This window comes from Orycteropus afer, unplaced genomic scaffold (assembly GCF_000298275.1).
Source record: "Orycteropus afer afer isolate SDZICR_OR568_19922 unplaced genomic scaffold, OryAfe1.0 scaffold00009, whole genome shotgun sequence".
In the NCBI taxonomy this organism is placed as follows: Eukaryota; Metazoa; Chordata; class Mammalia; order Tubulidentata; family Orycteropodidae; genus Orycteropus; species Orycteropus afer.
The window spans coordinates 15820834-15840384 of record NW_006921596.1 but is presented as its reverse complement, the minus strand read 5'-3'; the positions used below and the strand labels follow the sequence as shown (position 1 = coordinate 15840384).

Sequence of the window (19551 nt, the reverse complement as noted above, 5' to 3'; positions counted from 1 at the left end):
TGGTCACCATGAATCAGAGCTGACACAATGGCAACTAAGAATAATACCTCTCCTTTGGTCAAGAGTGGCCCCATGGGTATTAACTCCCCTGCACTTCCAGGGTACATATCTGTGAGTGCCAGCATCAGACCAAAGTGTCAGAGAAGCAACAGGGATGTAGTGAGTGTTGTCAGCTAGATATGATCAAAACAGTGGCTAGAATGGAGGTGGGCCAAAGTAGATCTGAAGATAAGAGAGACACAAGAGGTATCACAAGGATACCATTGACATGTTTCAACAAACAGAGACACAAGAGCAGAACACAACAGGTGTCCTGCAGGAGATGTATACATCCCACCCTATCAAATTCAGACATTGTCACACAATTATTTTCCTTGTTAAATAAGAGCAGAAGTAGCATGTGTAACTTTCAAGAAGAACCTTCAAAGGCTAGTGTGTGGATCCCTGTGCTCTCTTTGCCTCCTGACATGACATTTAACACTGCAGATGGAAGCTACTCTGTCAGCCTGGATTCTGGAGTAAAGATGACATAGACAAAAGCAGAGCCAATAACACGCAGAGTGAGTGATTGTCAGGCATTAAAATTTGGCAGGAGTTTGTTACTTCAGAAAACCTAGTCTAGCCTGACTATAGGACAGCTAAATCTACAAAGAATCTTAAGATTAGGCAAGATAACCAAAACATGCCATAGTTAGCCCAGGCCACAATTTTGCCTTAGAAGAATAAAGTTCTAGCTTAATAAGTAAATAACTAGGGGTTCTTGAAGTTCACTTTGTAACCTGTAGTTGGGGTGGCATTGGGGGAGTGGGGGAGGTCTCTGCTCTATAATACCATTGCCTTGATGCCAGCCATCAGCCTACAAGAAGGCTTATTATAGGTAGGCCTAGCTCTGAGTCCTTCAGGCTGAATAGCTTAGCGAGAGGGTAAGATGGGCATACCAAACCAAAAGGATGGGCAGAGGATGGGCCTTCTCTCTTCCTCTGAAGACTAAGGAAGCAGATAGGGCAGGACAGAAGGAAGGAGACATCAGGCTGAAGGGCTGAATCTCATGACTTCTCTCTAGACTTAATGAGGAAAAGAAGTAAAGAACCACATGCTCGCCCCTTGTAGGTTCAAGAGAACTTCCCTGATCAGCTTTCTGGATTTAGCAACATCAACAAATAAATATCAATATGCAGGAAAACAGTGCTAATTCCCTACCTCAGGGACTTTGCACTTGCTGTTCCCACTGTCTAGAATACTGTCCAATGAAAATATAATGTAAGCCACAAATGTCATTTTAACTTTTCTACTAGTTATACTGATGGGGGGGGGGAGACTCTAAGAATTGACAGAATACCATTAAGACATTTCAACAAATAGATGCAACATTGGAAGTACTCATGTATGTCAAGAAATTTGGAAGACAGCTGCCCTGGTCAACCAACTGGAAGAGATCCATATGGGTGCCCATTCCAAAGAAAGGTAATCCAACAGAATGGGGAAATTATTGAACAATGTTATTAAAATCACACACAAGTAAAATTTTGCTTTTGAAGATAATTTTAAAACAGTTACAGCAATATATCATCAGGAAACTGACAGAAATTCAAGCCAGATTCAGAAGAGGACATGGAACGAGGAATATCATTAGCTGAAAGCAGAGAATACCAGAAAGATGTTTACCTGTGTCGTATTGACTATGCAAAGGCACTTGACTGTGTGGATCATAACAAACTGTAGATTACATTGCAAAAAAATGAGAATTCCTGAATACTTAATTGTGTTCATGCAGAATCTGTCATAAACCAAAAGTTAGTCACACAAGCAAAACAAAGGGATATTGAGTGTTTTGAAATCAGGAACAGTGTATGTCAGAGTTGTATCCTTTCACCATACTTATTCAATCTGTATGTTGATGAAACAATCAGAGAAGCTGGACTATATGAAGAACAGGGCATCAGAACTGGAGAAAGTCATCAAAGACCTACAACACACAGATGACACAACCTTGTTTGCTGAAACCAAACAAGGATTGAAGCACTTACAGATGAAGATCAAAGATTATAGCCTTCAGTATGGATTACAACTCAACAGAAGGAAAACAAAAATCCTCACAACTGGACCCCTAAGCAACATCATGATAAATGCAGAAAAGATTGACATTGTCAAGGATTTCATTTTACTTGAATCCACAATCAACGCCCAAAGAAGCAGCAGTCAAGAAATCAAAAGACATATTGCATTGGGCAAATCTACTGCAAAAGACCTCTTTAAAAAGCAAAGATGTCACTTTGAGGACTAAGGTGTGTCTAACTCAAGCCATGGTATTTTCAATCACCTCATATGCATGTGAAAGCTGGACAATGAATAAGGTAGATCATAGAAAAATTGATGCCATTGAATTATGGGGTTGGCTAAGAATATTAAATATACCATGGACTGCTAGAAGAATGACCAAATCTGGCTTTGAATAAGTACAACCAGAATGCTCCTTAGAGGCGAGTATAATAAGAATTCCTCTCGTGTACTTTGGATATGTTATCAGGAGGGACTAGTCCATGGAGAAGAAAATAAGGCTTGGTAAAGTAGACAGTTGGCAAAAAAGAGGAAGCCCTTCAACAAGATGGGCAGACAGAGTGGATGCAATGATGGGCTCAAACACAGCAGCCCAGGACCCCAGGACCAGGTAGTGTTTTGTTCTGTTGTATATAGGGTCACTATGAGTCAGAACAGACTTGATAGCACCGAACAACACCAACAAGTTGGTGATGGTATTGTTAGATGCCAGTGAGACATCTTGGACTCACAGCAACCCTAGGCACAGCAGAACGAAACACTGCCCAGTCCTGCCTCACAATCCTTGCCATATCTGAGCCCTTCGTTGCAAGCACTGTGTCCATCCATCTCGTTGAGGGCCTTCCCCTTCTTCATTGACCCTCCAGTTTACCAAGCATGATATCCTTCTCCAGGAAAGGGTTCCTTCTGACAACATGACCAAAGTAGGTGAGACGAAGTCTGGCCATTCTTGCTTCCAAGGAGCATTCTGGCTGCACTTCTTCCAGGACAGATTTGTTAGTCCTTTTAGCAGAACATGGTACTCTTAGCATTCTTGTCCAATACCACAACTCAAAAGCATCAACTCTTCTTTGGTGTTCCTTATTTGTTGTCCAACTCTCACATGCATAAGAGGCAACTGAAAATACCATGGCTTGGGTTAGGTGTACCTTAGTCTTCAAGAAGACATCTTTGCTCTTCAGCTTTTGAAAGAGGTTTTTTTTTTTTTTTTTTTTTTTAGCAGATTTACCCAATGCAATACGTCATCTGATGTCTTGACTGCTGCTTCCATTGGTGTTGACTGTAGAACCAAGTAATATGAAGTCCTTGATAACTTCGACCTTTTCTCCATTTATTGTGAAGCTGTTTATTGGACCAGTTGTAAGGATTTTTGTTTTCTTTATGTTGTTGTTGTTGTTAGGTGTTGTCAAGTCATCGCCAACTCATAGTGACCTTATGCACAGCAGAACAAAACACTGCCCAGTCAAATACAAATATAGATCTCTTCCAGTCAGTTGGCCAACCAAGTGAGTGCCTCTAGCGCGGCATCCATTTGTTGAAACATCTCACTGGGTATTCCGTCAATTCCTGAAGCCTTGTTCTTCACCAATTCCTTCAGTGCAGTTTTCACCTCTTCCTTCAATACCAATGGTTCTTGATCATATGGCACTTCCTGAAATGGATGAACATCCACCAATTCTTTGTGGTACAGTGACTGTGTATTCCTTCCATCTTATTTTGATGTTTCCTACATCATTCACTATTTTGCCCATAGAATCTTTCAATATTGCAACTCAAGGCTTAAATTTTTTCCTCAGTTCTTTCAGCTTGAGAAATGCTGAGCGTGTTCTTCCCTTTTGATTTTCTAACTCCAGGTCTTTGTACATTTCATTATAGTAATTGGCTTTGTCTTCTAGAGCTGCTCTTTGCAATCCTCCATTCAGCTTTTTTTTCTTGTCATTTCTTCCATTTGATTTAGCTACTCTCTGTTCAAGGGCAAGTTTCACAGTCTCCTCTGACATCTATTTTGGTCTTTTCTTCCTTTCTTTCTTTTTAATGACCTCTTGCTTTCTTCAGGGATGATGTTCTTGAGATCATCCCATAATTCCTCTGGTTTTGGGTCACTGGTGTTCAATGCATCAAATCTATTCTTTAAATGGTCTCTAAATTTATGAGGGATATTATCAAGGTCGGGAGTTCTGGTAGCATAGTGGCTAAGACACTTGCCTGCTAACCAGACGGCTGGCGGTTCAAACCCACCAGCCACTCCTCGGAAGGAAGGTTGGGCAATCCTACTTCCGTAGTGATACTGCCTCGGAAACCCAAGGAGGGGTCGCTATGAGTCAGGTTTGACTTGACGGCACATAACAACAACAATTATCAAGGTCATATTTTGGCTCTCGTGGACTTGTTTTAGTTGTCTTCAACTTCAACTTGAACTTGCATATGAGCAGTTGATGGCCTGTTCCACAATCAGCTCCTGGCCTTGTTTTGGCTGAAGATATTGAACTTCTCCATTGCCTCTTGCCACAGATGTAGTCAATCTGATTCCTGTGTATCCCATCTGGTGAAGTCCACGTGTATAGTTGTTGCTTATGTTGTCAAAAAAGGGTATTTGCAATGAATAAGTCGTCAGTCTTGCAAAATTCTATCATGGATCTCCAGAGTTATTTCTATCACCAAGGCCATGTTTTCCAACTACCAGTAACTCTTCTCTGTTTCCAATATTTGCATTCCAGTCACCAGTGATAATGAACACTCTTGATTGCATGTTTGGTCAATTTCAGACTGCAGAAGTTGGTAGAAATCTTTAATTTCCTCATCTTTGCCTTTGGTGGTTAGTGTATAGATTTGAATAATAGTAGTATTATCTGGTCTTCCTTGTAGGCATTTGGATATTATCCTACCACTGGACAATGTTGTACTTCAGGAAAGATCTTGAAACACTCTTTGTGACAATGAATGCCACACCATTCCTCTTCAATTTGTCATTTCCAGCATAGCAGATCATATGGTTGTCTGATTCAAAATGGCCAAAACCAGTCCATTTCAGCTCATTAATGCCTAGGATATCAATCTTCATGCATTCCATTTCATTTTTGACAACTTCCAATTTTCCTAGATTCATACTTCATACATTCCATGTTCCAATTATTAATGGATGTTTGCCTCTGTTTCTACTCATTTTGAGTTGTGCCACATCAGCCAATGGAAGTCCCAAAAGCTTTATTCTATCCATATCGTTAAGGTCATCTCTACTCTGAGGAATCAGATCTTCCTCAGTCAAATTTTGAGTGCCTTCTAACCTGATGGGCTCATCTGCTGGCACTATATCAGACAATGTTTCAGGGCTATTCATAAAGCGTTCCAGTAATATATCAGATAGTGATTCACTGCTAGTCATAAGGTTTTCACTGGCCAATTGTTTAAGAAGTGGATGACCTCTTCCTTCTTCTGAGTCTGTCCTAGTCTGGAAGCTCCACTGAAACCTGTCCACCATGGGTGACCCTGCTGGCATTTTGCAACACGAGTGGCATAGCCTCCAGCCTCACAGAAACACATAAGCCACCACAGGACAACAAACTGACAGACAAGTTTGTCTCCCTTAGTTGTTCCTAACCCCTCTGCACCTGCCTACCTTGGAATCCAGCCTTAAACTAGAGCCATCTGCAAGCAAAAAGCAGCCCCCTAGCCCAGCACCCACCTACCTCAGGCCCCAGCCTTAAAACAGAGCCACCATCAAGTGAAAAGCAGCCCCCGAGCCCCAGGCCTGCCTACCTTGGGCCCCAGCCTTAAAATAGAGTGGTCCCCAAATGAAAAACAGCCCCCAACCTCACCTCTCCAATTGTGCCATCTAAAGTAAAGCTTCCCCCACCCCTACACTATCCCATCACCCCATGTGATTGTCTGTGTTGTTCTGTAGAACTTAATGATATCTTTAATTGTCTTGATTGTTTTCCTGTATACTATCTGACTACCCCACAAAAATGTAAGCTACCTGAGAACTGGGCCCTCATCTGTATAATTTTTCACTCTATCCCCAGCCTTAACACACTTTCTACCCATAGAAGGCACTCAAGAAATATTTGTTGTGAAGAGAAAGGGTGGAGGAAGAAAAGGAAGGAAATTGGGAAGAACAGACTTCCTGGTTTGACATTTCCTAGGATGGTGCATGGGAATCAAGAAAGAGTTAGGCTAAGAGGGAAGAATCCAGAAAGGGTTGTAGCTGGGAAGAGGGACTCAAGCCGAGTTGGGACTTTCCAGTCATTTCTTCTGTGGGATCAGCTTTTCTATTCTCTTCCCAAACGTTTGAGAAGAAGTCCACCTGGGGCTCCTGGACAACCTCTCACAGGTTGTCATTACCACAGCTCCTGAATCTCTGCCTTCAACCTTACCCATCATGCAAAGGCAGCTTCCCAGCTAAATAAGAGAGTGGCAGAGAGAACAGGAGAGAATTCATGATCCGGGCTATTTTCTTCACGCTGGAGGAGAGTGCCTACCAGCCAGGATGGCCTATTTTCCCAACTAAGGATGCAAAGCAGGATAACAAACTCAAGTGCCCACAAATGGTTGAGAGAAGTGGGCCAGGTAAGGCACCAGGGCAAACTGGCGCATGTTCAGGTAAACGGGAAGCAGCCATAAACTCTCAGCAACTGATCTTATAAAAGAGAGTAAGTCTTGTATTTCTTAATTTTCTCGTTTTTCATACGATCCTGGAGATCTAGATTCTTAAATAAAATCTTCAAATTCACAAGTGTTGGCAAGTAATTCAATTTAAAAAAGAAAAGAGAGAGAGAGACCACTATGAAACCCAAAATAAATGACAATGGCCAGAGGTAACCCCGATCTGCAACCTGTGACCTAAGCAATTCCTCATCTTGTCTCTAAAAACCTGACATATGTGAATGGCACCAATCGGAACAAGGCAGAATTCTGGTCCATAAACCATGCAAATGGACTGAATCAAAGAAAACAAAGAACAGGTCCAAACATCCATAAACAGGCCTAAGCAAAGCAGAACACCTTCTCCCCCTCATCTAATCCAGCCCCGAGCAATAATAATGATCCTTGACCACAGTTGTATTTTTGCCCAGGTCCTTTCCAAATATTTACATCAAATGCCAGGACTGATGGGAGGGAAAGTTGGGCAGTCCAGCTGCCATTTTCCTTCAGTCAAACCAGGAACTAGCTTCCAGTGTCTCTATTCCAAACTCCCAGCACCACCACCCCACACCCCCAAAAGAATCTGCTCTTTTCTAGTTAAGAACAGACAGATTTGGACTCCACTCTGGGCTTTGACAAGCTCTATCAGCCTCAGTTTCCCCATCTCTGGGAGCTCTGGTAGCGTAGTGCCTAAGGCCCTTGACTGCTAACCAGAAGGTTGGTGGTTCAAACCCACTAGCCACTCCTCGGAAGGAAGATGGGGTGATCTACTTTCGTAGTGATACTGCCTCGGAAACCCAAGGAGGGGTCACTATGAGTCGGGTCCTACTTGACGGCACATAACAACAACAACACAAGGTCTGAGATGCTGTTAGGTCATAGCCCAACTTTGGGCAAATTTTAAAAATGCCCTTTTTCTCCAATGCAGCACTAAGCCAAGGCACACAGCTTGCTGAGCCCTTTCAGCCTCTCTCAGACCCTCAGCTGGAAGCCATTGTGCAGTGAACAACCTATACAACCATACCTGGCTACCCTAGATAGTCTCTCCCTTATAAGTCTACTGTGAGAATTAAAGATGATAGATACTATTCAAAAGACCTAGTTTAAGTAGTTGGTAAATGATAAACTCAACATGACATTTATTTATTTTATCTTTGATTATTTTACAAACGCCTCCACAAAACGGAACCCTATGGTGCAGCTCTACTGTGTCCTAAGGGTCACTATGAGTTGGAATTGACTCAGTGGTAGTGGCTTTGGTTTGGTTTGTCAACAAAATGCACGTACTTAGGGCCCTGAACATGATCTTAAGTAGTGTGGAGATAGAGAATTAATTAACATCCAATTGTGAGAAACATTCCTTTTTCAATTCTCTCATTTCTTCTGAGAAAGAGTCAGTCTTTAACATCTCAACACACACAAACACACACACTCGCAACTCTAGAAGTCTTTTCCAAGTAATCAACACAATGTAATAACATTGCTTGATTTTAATTATATTTATCTTTCATTATTTCCTTTTACGGTAACTAACTGCTGCTTTTCAATCTAAAGTAGTAGTAGTATCAAGTTTTTTTTTTTTCCCCAAAAAACATATGTTTTTTTAAAAATGAGTTAATTTAAGGGAAAATGTTAAGTAAACAAGAGTAAGGTGGTAGTGGAAGGTTTTAAGTTCAGGAAATTCGACACTGGACAATTCCCGACCAGGCCAGACCTGACATTTTTACTTTCGAACCAAGACTTTCCCTAGCGTGAAGTGGGGAAAGAATAAGAAAATTGGGGAAAATGTTTAAAGCCCAGAGGTCTTTCGAGCTCCTGTATCTGGAGCCTGGCACTCCAAGCCCTTGTGATTCTCAGTAAGTACCAAGTTGGTTCCCTCTGAGCCCAACTTAGACTTTGCCACGTCTAAGTTCCTGGTTTGAAAAAACATTGCCTCGCCAAGCATGCTCTGGGTGCTATCTCCTAAACTCAGCAGACCTCCTCAGGGAGGGGCTGCCCCCCTCTCAAGTGACTGGGTTCCCCAGGTCATCTCTGCCCCTGGTAAGCACAGGCACCGGCGGGCTCCGGACTATGGAGGGATCCAGCGCAACCTTCCCTGGCGAGGCGATGCCAACACGCCCCCCCCCAAGATGCATGCGGAGTGAGAAGATGGGGGTACACAGTGCTGCAGTGTTTGATCCCGCAATGTGTCATTCGGCATCGCAAACAATTTATTGCCATTAGATGACGTTGTCAGGCGCTAATTTCCTGGTGTCACTCCATCACAGGCCTCTAAACAACAGGGGAGGGCGCTCAGAGGCCCAGGGGCAGGCGACAGTGGAGAAACAGTCTTGAGCTAGGCACCTAACGAGGCTTTAAAAAGGGCTGCGCGGCGGCCTTTGTGGCAGCGGCCAGGCCCGGAGCTCCTCGAGGTCACCTCTTCGGAACCCTCAGCGCACCCCAGGCCCGGCGTCCACCGCGGGGCTCGCTCCAGCTCATACCACCCTCGCCGTCCGAACCGCGGTTGAAAATGCATCATTTCTATGCAACAATGCAAACACGCTCATTACCATCTCCTCAATATACATGAAGAAAATGCACAACACTGGCCGAGCCCCACCATCGGACTCTGGCCTCAGCATGCAATAAGGCGACAAACTCATCTCCAGAGATGGATGGGGAGGAGGCACGGAGGGCGGCTGACCCAAGGAGAGAGGGGGCAGATCCTGGAGAGGGAGAGGAAAAGAAAGAATACACCAGAGAAGAACTAGAGGAGAAGACACACAGACCAAGAGCCGAGGAAGGCAATGACAGAGGATTAAGATGAAAGAGACAGGAGACGGAATGAACGAGAAATGAAGATGGGGAGGACGAGTAAGAGTCAGAAAAATAAGAGTTAGAAAATAGATGAGAGGGGGAGAGCAGAACTGAGGAAAAGATCTAGAAAGTGATCCAGAGAAAAGAAGAACTAATGAGGGAGAGGAGGAAATAATGAATGACCGATAAATCAGTGTATAGAAAGTAGGAGAGACAGAGGGATGGAGAAACACAAGATGAGGGGCGGGGGGACACTGCTCAAGTCAGGTGAACAAGGAGGGTCCCGGAGAGAGAGAAAGAAAAATAAAGGCACTCGCGCTGAGGGCCAGGTTTTTAAATCCAGACCCTTCTGGGTGCCGCGCGTCCGGGCGGCTGGGAGCCCCAGGGGCAGACCAGGGGAGCAAAGGGCTGGCTGAGAGCCTTGCACCGAAACTCCCGCGGCCCGGCCCACTCCCGGGAACCCCGGCCTGGCCCAGGGCTCACCCTGCGCGCCGCAGCCGCCGCCGTGACCACGCGGGCGTCCTCTCCTCCCCGGAGAACGAAGTTGGGCAAGTTCCCCCAAAAGTTTCCCCGTGTCTTCTCTGGACCCACCCAGGTCTGGGCAGCTGTGGGGACCGGCGGCCCGTCACGGGGCGCCTCTGGGGCCCCCTGATTCCGTCGCCCAGGATACTCCGGGTCCAGATTCCTGGACAAATAGGAATCCCTCCCGGTGCGGGCTCCAGGCCATGCACTCTGGCGTCCGTTCGGCTGCTAATAGCGGAAAGAGAGAACGCGAAAGAAAGAGAGAGGGAGAGAGAGAGAGAGAGGGAAAAAATACTCTCAGCTCAATTTAAGTCTCATGGAAAGGGCTTACAACTGTAATTAAATCATTAAATTCTTGTCTACGCTTCACAGAGCGGAGAGAAATTAACTTCCCACCAACCTCATTTTCTATTTGAACATGAAATAATGATTTTCTGCCCGTCTAATTACAAAGCCAACATCTGATCAAGCCAGCATCCAGAGGGGATTATCGCATGCACGAGTATTAGACCTCATTACCAGCTTGAGTGCAAAATTATTACATCTTGTAATTGGATGGTGAGATTTATATACAGATCGGCCCGGTTTCTGTAAGATTGTAATTACAAGCTTCGTTGGTTAGCTACTTATCAGAACTTTGCAGGAAAACAAAACAAATGACTGAGGAAAACGAGCATTTCATTAACCTGTAACCCGAGCGCGGGGGGAGGGAGCGATGGGAGCGCGCGCCGCCGCGTCGCCAGGAAGCAGAGGGCTCTCAGGCCCGCACCGCCACCCGGGGACTCCAGGCCTGGTAAGGAAGGACAGAAGATGGGACTCGGCAGGAAGACCCAGAGCTGCAGCGGCGCCCCCGACGGGGACGCACGTGCACCGTGAGGCTGGCCCAAGAGTGGGCCGGAAAGGGGCCTGGTGACTGTGGGCTGGCGCCCAAAGCGCGGCGCAGCACCCTAGCTACGCGGGCCTTGAGCACAGGACACACGTCGGGTCGCCGCTACCATTGCGCGTCTAGCGCACACAGCAGTGTGCATCTCGCCTTTGCGTTGGACATCCTCTGCACGCCCCGCGCTTGGGCCACAATGAAAGAGCGTCTACAGCGAGCCTCAGAAGCGCTTCATGCTCTGGGAACGTGGGAAGACCGCGAGATGATAGATAATCTTCTAACTCTCGTCTTTCCCAAATCAACTTCCCATTCACCTGCTTTTCCTCCCCCTGCGAGAGTGCCAATCTAGCCATTTTTAACCTTGGATTAAAAATCCCTGGAAGAGGTTCGAACTGCCCTGGGACCAGCGAGTTCAGTCCGGAACTGGGCTCCACTGGTCCGGTCCAGTTGGAGGCCAGCGCCACGTCGGGGTTCGGCTGCCTGGGACATCTAGTCCAGACGTGGGGCCAATCTCTCCCAATCGCGGCAGAGCTGTTCCCAGGTGCAGAGTAGGGGAGCGGTGGGGCCGCTTCTGCTCTGGGCGTGGGGCGCCAAGAGGGATCTAATTAAGCAAGGTTCTGGGGTCCGCGTCTGGGTCTTGAGATTCACCCTCCAGGCAGAGAACCCCCGGAGCCAGCGCGGCGGGTTACTGAGCAGCCTCGCCCCCTGTCCCTTTCCCGCAGTCTGGCGCGGCCAGGTCGATAGCTGGTTAGTACGGAGGAAGCATCTTGTAGGCACATCATTTTTTCTTTACCTTCCCATAAGAACTGAATTAAATATCGGGCGTTTCACCCAGGCACTTACTGCGCAGCCCCAGCTCCCCCACCTCGAAATTTCGCTCTGGTCTGGTGCCACTATTTTAAGCAAACTCTAGAACTTCAAGGCCGTCGAGGCTCGAGGTCTGACACCTAAGAAACATCCCAAGAAATAAAATTACCCTCAATTCTGTAACCCTGAGGTTTTTTTTTTTTTTTTTTCTGAGAAGATGAGTTCACGATTCCCTATGACACCGGTGGGAGGTTTGACCAGAAACGAAATCAGGCGCTGGAGGAAAATTCCAAGCCCAGATTGGCTTCTGATGGCCCCCCTTGGCCGATGCTCCAGCTAAGGCCAACACCAGGCACTAGGCAGAGGGGGGTGGGGAAGGAATCAGGGAAAACTAGCTCTGGCCCAATTTGGGAAGATCAGCCCTCAGCTCAAACGCCAAACCTGGTCGCCCAAAAACTTTCCTTTGTCTTTGCCCCGGGTCTTACAGGCGTTCACACCTACTGGAGCCCCGGATCTGTGCCAAGGCTTGTGAGAAAAGGCAAGGAATGGGGGTGGGGTTAAAACTCGGTACCGGTCAAGGGCAGAAAAGTCTCCCATTGAAGACCTGGGCTCCCCTGAGATTTTTTCAACTCTGGTGGGATTCGGATTCTATTGTTCGACCAGGCAGCACGAAGAGGCCAGTTTCAGCCTCCGAGCCGAGGCCAGAAACTCCGTGGCAGAGTCGCCGCCCCCACGCCGTCCCCTGGGCGCGCCCGCTGCAGCCAGGCCGGAGCGTCGGTCGCCGCCGCGGCCTAAAGCGCTTGGCCCGGAGCAGCGGCAATTCCCGGAATTTCAATACCGCTCTGGGCTGCAAGCCCTAATCCGTGAAGGTGGGCGCCTGGATACCGGGGTTTCAGGTTTGATTTAGGAAAATTTCACGATAAAACCAAAAGTCTCGCCTCCCATCCCCACGCGAGGCAGTACGAGGACCCTAGCGGAAAGAAATCGGGTGAGCGCGGGGACCGGGAAGTAGAGGAAGGATTAGTGAAAGGAAGGCTCTCCACAGACTGAAAATGGCAATGTAGAAACTTCTGGAAGCGCTCTCCAAAAGTTCCTGGGGCCATCGCCCGGACTCCTTGCTCCTCCCCCACTCCACTCTGCGCTTGGGTCCCGGGCGGGCTCCGCGAACACGTCGCAGCTACCCAGGACCCACGGGGCGCTCATCCTTCAGCATCGGACCGAGCCCGCGGTTTCTAATTAGATGTTCGCACCCACACACTGAGGCAGCCTTATGTGGGTAATGTCAGGGTTTGATCCTTCGGCGTAGGGGGCTACCTCGCCCCCTTGGGCAGTGAGATGGCCTTTGAAGACGCCTCTAGGACGCCTGCCTACTCCCCTACACCTCCAAGAGTAGCGGGGAGTCTAGGGATGCGGGCTGGAAAAAGGCCCGGGCAGATTGAACCCCGCGCCTGCCCCGGCCCAGGGTCCGGCCCAGGGAGCGGCACTGAGAGGCGGGAAGCGGGGAGGGGCGAGCTGACCCGGTATTAACCCCCGTCTTTGCGCTTCTCGCTCCCCCTCCCGGCGCAAACTGGAGGGGCGGGAAGCGACCATAGCGCGCGGATTGTGCCCCCACCCCGTCCCGCCCCGCGCGCGGTATCCGCGGGGGTGGGCGGCCTCGACTGTAAGGCGCCCCGGCGATTGGCGACTTCGGAAGGAGACGCGAGGAAAAGTCGAATAAGAAGGCGCGACGTCAGACCCGAGATTTGGGTAAGGGTGAGGGAGGGGAGAAGGCGAGGACGGACACACAGACATAGATACGGATGGACACACAAACACACCCGTACAGCACCCTAAGTGTCCACAACTCTAGGTCGCCTTAGCACAGGGCACAGAGTCCGGGACAGGGGTGGGGAGGGTCGTGTGAGTAGAGAAGGAGCTAGAAGAGATCAAAGGAACGAGAGAAAAAAGAGCGGAGAGAACAGAAAGGGGGGAATGAATAGTGAGAAAAGGAGAGAGGACGAGAGAAAAGAGAAGGGGAGAGTTTCTTAGCGTCCGGGAGAGCGGTAAAGCCCGAAGGAGCGAAAGCAAGCTTGGAGGGAAGAGGAGCGCGGGGAGGGAGGGGAGAGGAAGGGCGCGGAGGGGGAGTGAAAACTAGAGGAGGGCAAAGGAAGCGAGGCGCGACACTGCTCCGGGAGAGGAGGGCAGTGCGGAGCGAGGCGAGGGCAGAGGCAGCCCCGGCTGCGGAGAGGAGGCGCAGAGAGGAGGGGCTTGCGGCCCCGTAGAAATGTCAATCAGAGCCCGGAGCCCCGGGAATCTCCGCCAATCTGTTCGGACCTGACCTGGCTCCTCGTCGCCGCCGCCGCCGCCGCGGAGCAGATCAATAGGCGAGCGCAGAGCGCAGCGCAGCGAGGGAGGCAGAGCGGCCCCAGCCCGGCCCAGCCCCCGATGCGCGCCGTAGCCCGCGGGCGGCGCTGAGCAGGGCGGCCTCGGGGGCCGGGCCCCCTCTCCGTCGGTGCCCCACGGGCCACAATGTCCTTCCCTCAGCTTGGATACCAGTACATTCGCCCGCTTTACCCGTCCGAGCGCCCAGGGGGTGGGGAAGGAATCAGGGAAAACTAGCTCTGGCCCAATTTGGGAAGCCGTCCGAACCGCGGTTGAAAATGCATCATTTCTATGCAACAATGCAAACACGCTCATTACCATCTCCTCAATATACATGAAGAAAATGCACAACACTGGCCGAGCCCCACCATCGGACTCTGGCCTCAGCATGCAATAAGGCGACAAACTCATCTCCAGAGATGGATGGGGAGGAGGCACGGAGGGCGGCTGACCCAAGGAGAGAGGGGGCAGATCCTGGAGAGGGAGAGGAAAAGAAAGAATACACCAGAGAAGAACTAGAGGAGAAGACACACAGACCAAGAGCCGAGGAAGGCAATGACAGAGGATTAAGATGAAAGAGACAGGAGACGGAATGAACGAGAAATGAAGATGGGGAGGACGAGTAAGAGTCAGAAAAATAAGAGTTAGAAAATAGATGAGAGGGGGAGAGCAGAACTGAGGAAAAGATCTAGAAAGTGATCCAGAGAAAAGAAGAACTAATGAGGGAGAGGAGGAAATAATGAATGACCGATAAATCAGTGTATAGAAAGTAGGAGAGACAGAGGGATGGAGAAACACAAGATGAGGGGCGGGGGGACACTGCTCAAGTCAGGTGAACAAGGAGGGTCCCGGAGAGAGAGAAAGAAAAATAAAGGCACTCGCGCTGAGGGCCAGGTTTTTAAATCCAGACCCTTCTGGGTGCCGCGCGTCCGGGCGGCTGGGAGCCCCAGGGGCAGACCAGGGGAGCAAAGGGCTGGCTGAGAGCCTTGCACCGAAACTCCCGCGGCCCGGCCCACTCCCGGGAACCCCGGCCTGGCCCAGGGCTCACCCTGCGCGCCGCAGCCGCCGCCGTGACCACGCGGGCGTCCTCTCCTCCCCGGAGAACGAAGTTGGGCAAGTTCCCCCAAAAGTTTCCCCGTGTCTTCTCTGGACCCACCCAGGTCTGGGCAGCTGTGGGGACCGGCGGCCCGTCACGGGGCGCCTCTGGGGCCCCCTGATTCCGTCGCCCAGGATACTCCGGGTCCAGATTCCTGGACAAATAGGAATCCCTCCCGGTGCGGGCTCCAGGCCATGCACTCTGGCGTCCGTTCGGCTGCTAATAGCGGAAAGAGAGAACGCGAAAGAAAGAGAGAGGGAGAGAGAGAGAGAGAGGGAAAAAATACTCTCAGCTCAATTTAAGTCTCATGGAAAGGGCTTACAACTGTAATTAAATCATTAAATTCTTGTCTACGCTTCACAGAGCGGAGAGAAATTAACTTCCCACCAACCTCATTTTCTATTTGAACATGAAATAATGATTTTCTGCCCGTCTAATTACAAAGCCAACATCTGATCAAGCCAGCATCCAGAGGGGATTATCGCATGCACGAGTATTAGACCTCATTACCAGCTTGAGTGCAAAATTATTACATCTTGTAATTGGATGGTGAGATTTATATACAGATCGGCCCGGTTTCTGTAAGATTGTAATTACAAGCTTCGTTGGTTAGCTACTTATCAGAACTTTGCAGGAAAACAAAACAAATGACTGAGGAAAACGAGCATTTCATTAACCTGTAACCCGAGCGCGGGGGGAGGGAGCGATGGGAGCGCGCGCCGCCGCGTCGCCAGGAAGCAGAGGGCTCTCAGGCCCGCACCGCCACCCGGGGACTCCAGGCCTGGTAAGGAAGGACAGAAGATGGGACTCGGCAGGAAGACCCAGAGCTGCAGCGGCGCCCCCGACGGGGACGCACGTGCACCGTGAGGCTGGCCCAAGAGTGGGCCGGAAAGGGGCCTGGTGACTGTGGGCTGGCGCCCAAAGCGCGGCGCAGCACCCTAGCTACGCGGGCCTTGAGCACAGGACACACGTCGGGTCGCCGCTACCATTGCGCGTCTAGCGCACACAGCAGTGTGCATCTCGCCTTTGCGTTGGACATCCTCTGCACGCCCCGCGCTTGGGCCACAATGAAAGAGCGTCTACAGCGAGCCTCAGAAGCGCTTCATGCTCTGGGAACGTGGGAAGACCGCGAGATGATAGATAATCTTCTAACTCTCGTCTTTCCCAAATCAACTTCCCATTCACCTGCTTTTCCTCCCCCTGCGAGAGTGCCAATCTAGCCATTTTTAACCTTGGATTAAAAATCCCTGGAAGAGGTTCGAACTGCCCTGGGACCAGCGAGTTCAGTCCGGAACTGGGCTCCACTGGTCCGGTCCAGTTGGAGGCCAGCGCCACGTCGGGGTTCGGCTGCCTGGGACATCTAGTCCAGACGTGGGGCCAATCTCTCCCAATCGCGGCAGAGCTGTTCCCAGGTGCAGAGTAGGGGAGCGGTGGGGCCGCTTCTGCTCTGGGCGTGGGGCGCCAAGAGGGATCTAATTAAGCAAGGTTCTGGGGTCCGCGTCTGGGTCTTGAGATTCACCCTCCAGGCAGAGAACCCCCGGAGCCAGCGCGGCGGGTTACTGAGCAGCCTCGCCCCCTGTCCCTTTCCCGCAGTCTGGCGCGGCCAGGTCGATAGCTGGTTAGTACGGAGGAAGCATCTTGTAGGCACATCATTTTTTCTTTACCTTCCCATAAGAACTGAATTAAATATCGGGCGTTTCACCCAGGCACTTACTGCGCAGCCCCAGCTCCCCCACCTCGAAATTTCGCTCTGGTCTGGTGCCACTATTTTAAGCAAACTCTAGAACTTCAAGGCCGTCGAGGCTCGAGGTCTGACACCTAAGAAACATCCCAAGAAATAAAATTACCCTCAATTCTGTAACCCTGAGGTTTTTTTTTTTTTTTTTTCTGAGAAGATGAGTTCACGATTCCCTATGACACCGGTGGGAGGTTTGACCAGAAACGAAATCAGGCGCTGGAGGAAAATTCCAAGCCCAGATTGGCTTCTGATGGCCCCCCTTGGCCGATGCTCCAGCTAAGGCCAACACCAGGCACTAGGCAGAGGGGGGTGGGGAAGGAATCAGGGAAAACTAGCTCTGGCCCAATTTGGGAAGATCAGCCCTCAGCTCAAACGCCAAACCTGGTCGCCCAAAAACTTTCCTTTGTCTTTGCCCCGGGTCTTACAGGCGTTCACACCTACTGGAGCCCCGGATCTGTGCCAAGGCTTGTGAGAAAAGGCAAGGAATGGGGGTGGGGTTAAAACTCGGTACCGGTCAAGGGCAGAAAAGTCTCCCATTGAAGACCTGGGCTCCCCTGAGATTTTTTCAACTCTGGTGGGATTCGGATTCTATTGTTCGACCAGGCAGCACGAAGAGGCCAGTTTCAGCCTCCGAGCCGAGGCCAGAAACTCCGTGGCAGAGTCGCCGCCCCCACGCCGTCCCCTGGGCGCGCCCGCTGCAGCCAGGCCGGAGCGTCGGTCGCCGCCGCGGCCTAAAGCGCTTGGCCCGGAGCAGCGGCAATTCCCGGAATTTCAATACCGCTCTGGGCTGCAAGCCCTAATCCGTGAAGGTGGGCGCCTGGATACCGGGGTTTCAGGTTTGATTTAGGAAAATTTCACGATAAAACCAAAAGTCTCGCCTCCCATCCCCACGCGAGGCAGTACGAGGACCCTAGCGGAAAGAAATCGGGTGAGCGCGGGGACCGGGAAGTAGAGGAAGGATTAGTGAAAGGAAGGCTCTCCACAGACTGAAAATGGCAATGTAGAAACTTCTGGAAGCGCTCTCCAAAAGTTCCTGGGGCCATCGCCCGGACTCCTTGCTCCTCCCCCACTCCACTCTGCGCTTGGGTCCCGGGCGGGCTCCGCGAACACGTCGCAGCTACCCAGGACCCACGGGGCGCTCATCCTTCAGCATCGGACCGAGCCCGCGGTTTCTAATTAGATGTTCGCACCCACACACTGAGGCAGCCTTATGTGGGTAATGTCAGGGTTTGATCCTTCGGCGTAGGGGGCTACCTCGCCCCCTTGGGCAGTGAGATGGCCTTTGAAGACGCCTCTAGGACGCCTGCCTACTCCCCTACACCTCCAAGAGTAGCGGGGAGTCTAGGGATGCGGGCTGGAAAAAGGCCCGGGCAGATTGAACCCCGCGCCTGCCCCGGCCCAGGGTCCGGCCCAGGGAGCGGCACTGAGAGGCGGGAAGCGGGGAGGGGCGAGCTGACCCGGTATTAACCCCCGTCTTTGCGCTTCTCGCTCCCCCTCCCGGCGCAAACTGGAGGGGCGGGAAGCGACCATAGCGCGCGGATTGTGCCCCCACCCCGTCCCGCCCCGCGCGCGGTATCCGCGGGGGTGGGCGGCCTCGACTGTAAGGCGCCCCGGCGATTGGCGACTTCGGAAGGAGACGCGAGGAAAAGTCGAATAAGAAGGCGCGACGTCAGACCCGAGATTTGGGTAAGGGTGAGGGAGGGGAGAAGGCGAGGACGGACACACAGACATAGATACGGATGGACACACAAACACACCCGTACAGCACCCTAAGTGTCCACAACTCTAGGTCGCCTTAGCACAGGGCACAGAGTCCGGGACAGGGGTGGGGAGGGTCGTGTGAGTAGAGAAGGAGCTAGAAGAGATCAAAGGAACGAGAGAAAAAAGAGCGGAGAGAACAGAAAGGGGGGAATGAATAGTGAGAAAAGGAGAGAGGACGAGAGAAAAGAGAAGGGGAGAGTTTCTTAGCGTCCGGGAGAGCGGTAAAGCCCGAAGGAGCGAAAGCAAGCTTGGAGGGAAGAGGAGCGCGGGGAGGGAGGGGAGAGGAAGGGCGCGGAGGGGGAGTGAAAACTAGAGGAGGGCAAAGGAAGCGAGGCGCGACACTGCTCCGGGAGAGGAGGGCAGTGCGGAGCGAGGCGAGGGCAGAGGCAGCCCCGGCTGCGGAGAGGAGGCGCAGAGAGGAGGGGCTTGCGGCCCCGTAGAAATGTCAATCAGAGCCCGGAGCCCCGGGAATCTCCGCCAATCTGTTCGGACCTGACCTGGCTCCTCGTCGCCGCCGCCGCCGCCGCGGAGCAGATCAATAGGCGAGCGCAGAGCGCAGCGCAGCGAGGGAGGCAGAGCGGCCCCAGCCCGGCCCAGCCCCCGATGCGCGCCGTAGCCCGCGGGCGGCGCTGAGCAGGGCGGCCTCGGGGGCCGGGCCCCCTCTCCGTCGGTGCCCCACGGGCCACAATGTCCTTCCCTCAGCTTGGATACCAGTACATTCGCCCGCTTTACCCGTCCGAGCGCCCAGGGGGTGGGGAAGGAATCAGGGAAAACTAGCTCTGGCCCAATTTGGGAAGCCGTCCGAACCGCGGTTGAAAATGCATCATTTCTATGCAACAATGCAAACACGCTCATTACCATCTCCTCAATATACATGAAGAAAATGCACAA

General features: G+C 51.0%; 1 protein-coding gene across 1 annotated transcript in view; it reads left to right on the top strand.

Moving 5' to 3' along the window:
• Nucleotides 1–14212: 14212 nt before the first annotated feature.
• The window catches only part of IRX3 (iroquois homeobox 3), a 14986-nt gene continuing 9647 nt past the window's right edge, over nucleotides 14213–19551 (top strand). Inside the window, exons 1-4 of the mRNA XM_007947927.1 lie at nucleotides 14213–14276; nucleotides 15226–15339; nucleotides 16086–16278; nucleotides 17503–17708. Coding sequence (XP_007946118.1) covers nucleotides 14213–14276; nucleotides 15226–15339; nucleotides 16086–16278; nucleotides 17503–17708 — 577 coding nt within the window. The remainder of the gene's footprint in view (nucleotides 14277–15225; nucleotides 15340–16085; nucleotides 16279–17502; nucleotides 17709–19551) is intronic.